The following is an 11002-nucleotide window of genomic DNA, read 5'->3' as shown; positions in this document are numbered from 1 at the left end:
GTTAATGTGAAATCATATATTTTTCTGGAAATGGAAACAAGTTAATTCGCCCCATGCTGGCAGCAATTTGAAGTTTTTCATTTTATACAAGGCACTAAATAACCGAGGTAAATAGTTCTTAATATCATCTGTGACTAATCTGCATTTCTTTTTCTATAAGCTCATGAGCTAAATAGTAGAAGTAGTTAACCCTGAAACGTCTGAGCAACTGTTTGTCATTGGCGACTTCTGTTGTTTTGCTAGAATAGATCATTTTGTTCTTTATGATGAGTTTGTTAGTAATTCAGACTTTGTTTTGAATTAGTTCACCACACCCAGAAAATCCCCCATGTTGCTTAAATCAGAGGTTTGTCTATTCCCTGCACTTCATTCCTCAAGAATGTTTTGTATGTTTTTGTTATTTTGTGTGAGTTTTCACTCGCTGTCTTTAAAATATCTTAGTTTTTTGCCCCTACGAGCATTAATGTGATGGTTTCCCCTCCAGGTGTCTGACCGTCAGAGCTACCTGGTGCTCTCTCTGGCTCTCTGCCTGTTGCTGGGGGTCCTGCTCTGTCTGCAGTGCTGCCGCAGCTCGTCCCACAGCCCTAAAGCCAGCCACGCCCCCCTTCCCAAGAGCAACCACTACCCCAGCCCCAAGAGGTTTGCCTCGCCCTCTTTGTTTCACACCATCCCAGTGAATGTAACACTTTGTCTCTGCGCCTCAGTCCAAGCTGCTCGGATTACTCAACTCTTTTCAGATATGAAGTTGTGTAACCGGCACCTGATTCCTGGAACATGTCGCTCTCTCACCATTCTTGGGTTTTTTAAATGCCGGTGTGTGTGATGACACGTTTATAAGCCTTTATGAATGTCATACGCGTTTCCTCCCCATCAGGTGTTTCTCCTCCTATGACGACATGAGCCTAAAACGTAGGGTGACCTCCCAGCTGGTTCGCTCCAAGTCATTTCAGCTTCCCTCCACAGAAGGTGAGACCCCCTCATCACACTAGACTCATCTCCCTCCCTTTGCTTACCTTTTTATATCATCCACTGTTCCTGTTTTAGCCTCTGTCACTGAAACCTGTGATTATACTTAATACCTCAGTCAGCACATTGTAAAGACTTGTCAGGACTATTTCAGGCTAGCATCTTTTAAAGACGGCACTACAATGCCAAGGCTTTTCCAAAACCACTTCATCTCTGGTTTTCTAAAACTTTCTAACCAGAAGCGAAGGGGCAGCATGCAGCCACATTGAGAGGCTGGAAGAAACCAGAAAAGATAATATTCTAAAATCTGCAACATCCTGAGAAAATGCTCATAACCCTTTGGTGTTTGTTGATGTTATTAAAAAATCTTCAGTGTTGGGATTTTGTGTAACATAACAGCAGAAGGAAGGGAAGCCATCAAAAGACTTGTTTGCTGAGTCCTCCTGAAAACATCTGCTCTGCCTAGATGGCAAAACTGCACTTTTTGGACCACATGAACAATCCTGGTTAGTCATAGAAGTAAAGCAATTGATCACTGCTAAAACATGAGCATCATGCTGAGGGAAAGCTTTAAGTTTTAGGCGACATTAGACCCGGTTTCTGGCCACGTCACAGTTAAAGGAAAAGTCCGGTCAGAAGGAAAAATCAATGGATCATTATTTATACCTAAAACTGCTTTGTTGCGGTGATCTAATGAAATTATTGTTAAACAGTAAAAAATAAACAAAATTTTTCGTCCCAATCACTGAGTCTGGAAGCGGCCATTTTTGCCCAAATATAGTAACCCCTCCCTCCTGCCATCTTCCAGCAGTGACGTCACGGTGCGGTAAGCCTAGCGCCATTCTCCCCGCTTTCCAAGCTAAATCAATGGGAACTACTAGACACATCTGCAATCAACAACAATTATTGAAGATTTCCAGAGGACTTCACCATTGAAATTCACTAGAGCTATAGTGAAACTGACAATGCCCACGTGCATGGCAGCTGGATGCTGGAATACATCGGGTAAAAGTGAAAAAAAAAAAGAGTTATTCCACCTTTCTGATTCCTGATCCTCCACGGACGGGTTGGTCGTTGGATCGCCAACTTGAAGAGGGAGGATTTGCCATCGAACTTCTGGCCAGAGAAAAAACCCGTAATATGTAGCCAACATTTGGAAGAAGAATGTTTTCAAGATGACTTGGATAATAGCGCGTTGTGACAAACACCAGATACAGCACTGGGACTTGATCAACAGCCGATACCGCACCGTGACGTCACAAACCAGTAGGTGGCAGTAGTGTTCTTTGACAAACATGGATGCCTCCAGTAAAGCACATTCACATGAAAATTACTCTGAATTAAAAACACTGATCATTTATTGAACAGGATGGAATCATTTCAGATTTAAAGAACTTTCAGAAGTTTGAATTCTGAATATGAGCGAACTTCTCCTTTAACGTCAGAGTGACAGCTGGAGGCAAAACAGACGGACCAATACAAACGAGCTCAGGAAGCTTAAATTAGCTTGTTGTTTTATATTTGTTGCCAGAATTGACAGTTCAGACGATAAAAGGTTTAATCCAATACCTGCTGCCTCTGACAGACAAATTAGACTACAGCAGCTGTGGTTAAAAGCAATAAAATGATGGTAGTGAACAGAAATGATCATAAAACATGGTCTGTATGCAGCAGGTAAATTAAGGTAAATAGAATGTTGTATTTCGTTGGTATGCATTATGGTTTGCTTAAATAACGTTGCTTTATTTGCAATGACCCAAGCCAAGTACATGGATGCTTTCTGGCATCTGTTATGATCATTCTGCCTCCAGCTAAACTCTACGGAAGAGGATTAGGGCCACTGAAAAAAAAAAAAAAAGTTAACTGATTTTTTTAATTTTATTTCAGTTTAGTATAGGGAAAAAGGTCAGAATTCTGACTTTTTTCTCAGAATTCTGACTTTTTTTTCAGAATTCTGACTTTAATCTGTGAATTCTGAGATAAAAAACAAACAAACAAACAAAAAAAAAAACAATAAAAAAGTCAGAATTCTGAGAAAAAAAGTCAGAATTCTGACTTTTTTTTTCCAGAATTCTGACTTTAATCTGTGAATTCTGACTTTAATCTGTGAATTCTGAGATTAAAAATAAAAAATAAAAAAAACAATAAAAAAGTCAGAATTCTGAGAAAAGTCAGAATTCTGAGAAAAAAAGTCAGAATTCTGAGTTTTTTCCCCATACTAAACTGAAATAAAATCTTCCGTAAAACTCCGCCCACAGAAATGGGTAAAAAAAAAAATGTCCAGCTGAAAAGGGGTCTATAGCTCAGCTGATAAAATAAAAGACAGAACAGTCATGGTAAAAAAAAAAATATATATATATATTATTGGGAGTTGTAAAAGATTTGAGACTCGGGTGGAGCAGGAAAAAAAAAAACCTTCATTAATAGCTTTAAAAAAGCTCTAGATAAGTGCGTACATTTGCTTTAGCAGAGTCCAATCAGGTCAGACCTGAATTTGACTCTTAATATAAATTCATGTCAGATTTTATTTCATGTCATTTTCCTTCCACTTCACATCGATGCGTTAATCTTTGTTCTCTCACATAAAATCCCCCAAATAATGTGTTAAAACATTTGTTTTAAAAGATGACAAAGTGTAATTTGGAGAACAGTGATTGATATTAATAGCTTTGCAAGGTGCTGTACATCCCCACCCCCCCCGACCACCGATCTGTGTGTGCGTGTTAAAGATTCGCCTGTCATCGCCAGCTTGTTCCCACATTCAGGCTTCAGGAGTGTAATAATAGAGCGCAGTGCTTCCTGGCTCATGTTAGACGTTTGCAAGTAGTGAGGAGTGTTTAACCAACAGGAGTTTTATTGCAGAAATCTGGGATTAGAAATGAATGTTTTTTTTTATTAATATGCATATATTTATAAATGTTATAAATAGAAACTACTTGCAAGGTCATTTCATGCTTGTTACATGTATGTATTCCTGTTTGCCATTCCATCATTAACCTGGCCCCTTTCTCCCCTCCCCAGTAGGTCCAGATGACTTGTTCATTGTAGAACCTCTAAGGTTTTCTCCAGAGAAAAAGGTACAGTGTCTGCCGGCTGTGAAGGCCGCCTTACATAACTGCTGTGTGTTCTCTAGTGTCAGTGGGTGTGTGATCACTTCCTGGTCAGATTGAGTCGCCAAGTCGAGGGAAGGCGGATGTCTTGAGTTTCAGCCCATAAACACGTAGTCCTTCCCAACACCGTCATTACTACTACACACCTACATCATCTCACACATTTCTGTAGGCAGTTGGATAAAGATATTTAACCAGCAGAATGACCTGGAAATGCTGCAAGATCAGATTTTTGTTTTAAAAGTAGCCTTTTCCTTATTGTTTTCCATTTTTTTTCCTATCAAACCTTTCCGTCATTCTCTGACCAGTTTGTGTCTAGCTCTAAAGTTAACATTTAGTTGTGATATTGATCCATCATGCACAGAGTGATGCATTTTAAGCTTTTATTTCTGTTTATTTCCTAACTAGCTTTATTGGCTCAGTTTGTTTACAGGTACAAGGAACTGGACTATAGTTCAACTTTGATCTCAGCGGTATTGAAGGGCGAGCCAAAGTCCACCAACGGAAATGAGAGCCCCTGTTCAATCACTGCATCATTTCTGCGTCATCAGTTAACCATTTTTATGACCGCTGAGCTAGTTGATCGGATAATAAAAAAAGAATTGGAGGTCAACAGAAAAGTCTGTCTATGCACGATAAATGCACCTGCTTCTTCAGCATACAGACTGCATCCAGATGTGCCTGTTGCCCTGCTGATGGGTTGCTTTTAAAGTAGCAGACATGAAGGTCTTTGGACCTGCTTCTGTTACGTTTGGCAGTGAGGGCAGGTCCTGCAGGAGAAAGAACCAGCATCCCCATAAAGCTCTTCTGCAGAAGGAAGCGTACAGCTCTGCAAAGTTTCCCGGTAGATTATTGCTGTTTCCTGTTAGCTTAATGCTACGTTCACACCGGACGCAGCAGGCGCGGCAGAAGCAGCGAGTTTACATGCAAAGTCAATGGTTGACGCGCGTCAAGGCGCAGCAAAAGGTCCCGCAGCGCGTTTTGAGCAGCAGGCGCAGCGCGTCTGAGCAGCTGAAGCAGAGCGTCGGGCGCGTTTAAGCATCTGATGCGCCGCAAACGTGCTGCTGCTCGAGATGGAAAAATTGAACTTTTGCTGCTCGACACGCCGCATCAACCAATCAGAGAAGCTGATCTGGGAGCTGGCCGTGAGACAGACACATCGCTGATGACACAGAGCGCTGTGATCACTCCTCTGAAACAGTTTATTAACGCCTAAATTAACTTAAAATGCAGAAATCTGCCGGCAGAATATGTTGGCTTTTATTATCCTGCTGCCTGCAGTTTAGATTATTTAGATGAAAAACACCTACCAGCCGCCGCGGTGAACCGCGAGGAGGTGACCCAACCAGAGGCTGCTGATGAATGGATTCCTACTGTCGGCGCACCGCTGGTATGTGGGGGTCTGAACGGCTCCCACAGAAATAGTATTAGAAGGCAGGATGATAATCTGAATGAACTGAATGCACTGATTACGTTTTCAGGTGTATTTTCTCACTTAAAAACATATTAAAACTACTTTATTCCCACTGATCACAGCAAATATAGCTGCAAGGCAGAGAAAGGATAGTGTAGCTCCGCCCAACGCGCGTCAGAGCCACTTTTGCACCGCGCAGCCAGAGCAGCAAAGCTGCTTCAGCCGCGCGTCAGAACTCACTGGAACAAGCAGCAAAAATGAAGCAGCAGACGCGATTTTGCTGCTTTTGCTGCGTCCGGTGTGAACGTAGCATAAGAAAACCATGTAAACAAGACAAAAAGATTACTGACTGGAAACTTTGTGTACGGCTTTAGATAAGTTGCTTTTCAATCTTCCTTTAGGCTGCGCTTTTCTAACCTCTCAAAACTCATCCGGTCACCGGCAACCGTTTATATAGCGTTTACAACTAATAACTCAGAAAGCATGAAAATTAAATTGGTAAAATTTTTACCAATTTAGACATGTTAGACATCGCTGGAAAGCTTAGATTCTCCACAAATTAACCACCAAGTTCATTTTATGGACAAAGTGAGCACTAGAGTACAACACAGATAAAGCAGCATGTGAAAACGTAAACAGCGGCCTCAACAACATACCTTTGAAGGCATCAAGATTTTATGGGTCAAAAAGTTTAGTAACTTAGTTATTTGCTTTTCCATTTGTGAATGCAAAATAGATGAGGATTACTTCAAATTAGGTGGGTTTTAAAAGGCCAAACAAAAATGTAAAAAAAATTAATTTAAAGTATTTTGCACCATCGATCCAGAGTCTGGTCCTTTTTTCTCCTTAGGCCCAATAAGAAGCTTCTGGCAGGACTGACTCGGTGTGGTAGTTTATATCATCTCTCTCTGGCTCCAGCTTCAGCCCCTGACCTGTAAATTTCCCCTAAACTCTTTAATTGGCTTTTCTTCTGAACGCTAAGCTATAATTATCCAAACTGAGAAGCATAAAAACTTGAAATCAATCACTTTGTGTATAATGAGTCAATATAAAGTTGGATTTCTGAAACCAGTCCACTGTTGATCATATTTTCATTTCTTGAACATGCATCAGTGAATTTACCTTTAATTCCTGTCATTTTTAAAGTCTCTGTTTTTGTTTATTCCTCAGAAAAAACGTGGCAAAACAAAATCTCTGGACAAAGTTGAGATCCTGAAGCCGCTTGTTGCCGCCCCGCCTCTCACCAACGGGGATCTGAAATGCAACGGTTTCCACCCGGGCCTCCCTGTGATGCCTCCCCCACCCCCTCCTCCTCCTCCTCCTCCCCCTCCTCCCCCTCTCCCTCCCCTTCCATCCACAGACCAGGTGGCATCTCTGCCCGGTTCCTCTTCGTTCCTCCCCTCTGAAAGCAGCAGCTGCAGCTCCTCCACTCACTCTGAGGAATCGTACACTAGCCGCCTTTCTCCTCCTTCTCCCGTCTGCTCCTCCGCCGGCATGTGCAACGGCCACGGCCTCTCCTTCCCCCTCACCCAACTTCCCGCAAAGTCCCGTCAGGAGAAGCGCTCCATGAAGCGACGAAAGTCTCGACAGACGGAGCTGCAGTTCCCTTCTGTGCCAGGGGGAGGCATCGACGCGTTGCCCAGCCTGCATCAGCTCATGAAGGGAAACAAGGAAATGAGTGTGGGGACCATCAGGGTGACTGCCGTCACTGGACATGTCTGACACGTCACATTTACACACCACGCCGTTCGCTCTGAGAATGACTGTATCCCAAAGAGCCACGTTTCCCACGATTGAAGCGAGTTTAGCAGCGTTAGCTCAGTCAGACCGTATCCTTTCCCGTCAAAGACCCGTTTACGGTTACGTGCCTTTATGTGTTTAAAAACCTTTTTAATAGTTGAAAATGTCAAAGTTTAGAGAGCTGCTGGTGGGGAGTCTGACGTCGGCACACATTCAGTACAACAAGACTTTGTTTTTCTGAAAAAAGCACATCTTCTCCGAACAGCGGAGCGATTCTAACAGAGTTCCTGACCTCAACTCTGCGCTCCTTCCATAAGTATTAGGCTGCTGGTGTGGGATAGAAAGTCGCTGGGAAGAAACCGTGGAGCACACGACTTGATCTCATCCTGTTTCCCATCTTCGTTTATTCTCACCTCTCTTGTTTGACTGCAGGTGTTTGAACGGGACCATTGTTTGAAAGCTTACTGTGAACCTGTCTGATGCTCTTGCTGCGTCTTTTACTGTTCGACCCCCCCCTTCCCCACATGCACACACACACAGGAGCCGAATGAAGATGATATCCTACATTTATCTATTCTAGCTTTCATCTGCCCTTGGATTATAGCTACAGAAGCAGCAGTCTGCACATCCTGCAAGCTTGTACCGAATCATTCCCCCGGTAGATGGGCTGGGCCCAGAACCATCACACAGCATGTAGAAAGCTCCCAGTGGATCCCATATATCTACTATGAGGCGGTCTGGGCTCTGCTGAAATGTTTTTAGCCAGTCTGAGCCATGCAGGGTTCACGTCCCTGACCTCAACGGAAGTGAGTTAAATGTTTACGCATGTTTCACTCGCACGACTACCTGGACCCTGCAGAGGAATCTAAACGGCCGGTTTTATTTATCTATCTATTTATTTATTTAAAAGTCTATAGATGTTTTCCAATTTAGGCACTGGGTGCCAGTTTCCTAGCTCTGCAGGGTCAAAGGGGTTTGTGTGAGTGTTTTTACTTAGAAAGAAATGGTAAATATTCCCTTTTCTTTGCTTTATTTGCTGCATTTTCGCTTGTAAAAAGCTTTCAGTCATCTTGTGTTTTGGTACTAGTTATCATAGATCCTGCTGAGTTGGTTTGGATTGACAGACTGCTGCTTCTGTTATCAGAGCTGCTGTTAGAGGAAATTCCTCAGCTAAAGCTGAATTACTGTCCGTTTATCAGCTGAGATGATTTGGCTCTGTTTAAATCCTGCTGCATGCAGGGTAGCCTGCAGAGATCAGGGTATTTGCTTTTAACAGGGGAAATGTCGGGGGCTTCTGATTGGCTCCATGTGGTCGGGGTGGTGTTGCTGCTTAAGCGGGATCGGCTCCACATGATTTCCTTTCAAAGTCACCTCTGGCCCTCGCTGCATGTTTCTATCGGTCACCGTGGAGAAAAACCCGCCTGCTTGCATTGATAGTTATGTGCTTGGTTACTAAGATGCTGTGGTTACACTCCGTTTGTCTTCTGTTCACTCGTGTGCCCCACCTTCACAGCCTGGGGTTTTTGTAAGGAGTAAAATGAACTGCTATTTAATTAAAGGGAATGCGAGAAAGATTAATCCGATTTTTAACACTATTAATGTGATTAAGGATGTTTTGCAAGCTGAGCAAATCATTTTCCCCACTTTTTTTTTTGTTTTTAACGTGTATGATGTGTGTTCACCTGTATGTTTGGGGGATTATGTTGTTTTATGGGTGTTTGTCATGAAAAAGACTACTTAGAACCTGCTTCAGTCCACAACACAGAAGAAGAGGAGGAAGCACTTGCAGAGATTTCTAGAGACGCACGTGCACTTTGTATGACTCCTCATGCCTTTTTTGTTGTTTGTTTTTTCCGTTTCACATAAAGTGCTTTTTTTTTTCCAGTCCCCTCCCTCTTTCCTTCTCTTTCTCTCTGTGAGTACTCCAAAAAGCTGCACAGTATTTTTGAGCAGGAGTGAGTTACTACAGCAAACTGTAGTGCCATTAGAAACTGTGAATTCTTTCTTAATAAAATCTTTTTTTTGTTGTTGTCTTTGAGTTAGTGGTTGTTTTTCTTTTGAAACTCTTTTCAACAAATGTTTTGAGTTGAATAACATTTTTAAAGTAATTCTGTCTAAATAAATAGTGAACGATACGATTCTGCTTCCTGGTCTGCACCCTGGGTTGTCCTTATTTTAGAGGACTCATAAATTCGGCCAGATTCCCAGAAAGAAGAGCTGCACCATCCAGAGTGGGATGGATGCCGTCTCTCTGAATCAGACCAGGTTTTCACCAAAAAGTTGCTAGTTATAAAAGTATCACACATTGTTTTCAGGATACTACCTAGACCAGTGTTTCCCAGCCTTTCTGACTTGTGTACGTTTGTTTTACCACCAGTTTCCCCTTCAGTCAAAACTATTAATAACTGCCTGAATTATAAAATAAATATTTTACTAAATCTTTTAATATAAGCTATCAATTCTAATACATTTTATTTCCATCACAAAAAAAACCAAATACAAAATAATACAACATAAAATATTATAAACCTATGTTTATAAAACTGGGTCTCCTCTGAGTAACTCCCCTATAATCACATTTAAACTTGATGAATTGGGAACAAAATACAGATCAAAAATTATAGATTTATTTCATTAGTTTTACTTTGGTTTTATCAAGATCCTGAGCTGCTATGATGATCTATCCAGTGAGAAAACCAGCTGATCCCAGGCTGTTCTCCGTACCCAGTCTGTTCCTCTGACTGGTTTGGATGGGTCACAGCTGAAGGTGAACTCGGACATAGAAGAAAAACTTAATTTTTGGTTGATAAAAGCTTGTTTAATTATATATAAATATATATATATAAATGTGATGCAGATTAACTGAAGCACAAATGGTCATATATGCATAAATAAAGATTTGGAAGGATTAATAAAGATTTATAAGAACTTTAGTTAGACAAATTTACCATCCAATACGATTTAAGAAAAACTCTTGAAAATGACAAAAATAAATAGAAATTAACAGATTCATTAAAAAAAAGACGTCCTCCATTGATCATAATACTCATTATCAAAGAGCAATCCTTCAAAATACTGAACAATATACTATATGTATATATATATATATATACTATATATAAATGTATATGTAAAACATAATCTTATAAAACTTTATCATTAATATTTATATGCAAAACATAACTGCAAACAGTTTGAGTTTTAGTTTAAATAATTTTTTATCTGAATAAATATGTGTAATCTAACTGAAGGGGTACTTTAAAGTTTGTTTTGCTCCTTTAAGAGGTTCTGACATGTAAGCGATTATTGTAATCTCTCGTCTTGAACTTCTATTCATTCTTACAGCAGCTGTCTGAACTCTGGTCTGATCCAAGATGGCCGTCGTCTAGGCATGTAGGCCTTGCTGCCTACAGCGTCCAATGAGGCGTCCATGTACACTACTCAAAAAAATTAAAGGAACACTTTGTAATCAGAGTAAAGCATCAAGTTCATTAAACTTGTGGGATATTGATTTGGTCAGGTAAGTAGCAGAGGGGGTTGTTAATCAGTTTTAGTTGCTTTGGTGTTAATGAAATGAACAACAGGTGAACTAGAGGGGCAAAACGAGACGACCATCAAACAGGAATGGTTTTACAGGTGGAGGCCACTGACATTTTTCCCCTCCTCATCTTTTCTGACTCTTTTTCACCAGTTTTACATTTGGCTAGGGTCTAGGGTGGCCATTTCTATAGCACCAAAAAGGAGGACATTGTGCGGCATATCAATAAATTAC

General features: G+C 41.1%; 1 protein-coding gene across 2 annotated transcripts in view; it reads left to right on the top strand.

The window, feature by feature from the left end:
* suco (SUN domain containing ossification factor) overlaps window positions 1-9277 on the top strand; it is a 57271-nt gene extending 47994 nt beyond the window's left edge. Inside the window, exons 21-24 of one of the 2 annotated variants that reach the window (XM_015397999.1) lie at window positions 485-639; window positions 875-966; window positions 3988-4043; window positions 6661-9277. In XM_015397999.1, the coding sequence (XP_015253485.1) occupies window positions 485-639; window positions 875-966; window positions 3988-4043; window positions 6661-7212 (855 nt within the window). In that variant the 3' untranslated portion in view covers window positions 7213-9277. The remainder of the gene's footprint in view (window positions 1-484; window positions 640-874; window positions 967-3987; window positions 4044-6660) is intronic. The other variant, XM_015398000.1, reaches the window with a different exon arrangement.
* The last annotated feature ends 1725 nt before the right edge of the window (window positions 9278-11002 follow it).

Source organism: Cyprinodon variegatus, unplaced genomic scaffold (assembly GCF_000732505.1).
Source record: "Cyprinodon variegatus isolate N-32 unplaced genomic scaffold, C_variegatus-1.0 Scaffold902, whole genome shotgun sequence".
NCBI lineage: Eukaryota > Metazoa > Chordata > Actinopteri > Cyprinodontiformes > Cyprinodontidae > Cyprinodon > Cyprinodon variegatus.
The sequence above is the reverse complement of the archived record's forward strand: the minus strand, read 5'-3'. Positions and strand labels throughout refer to the sequence as shown.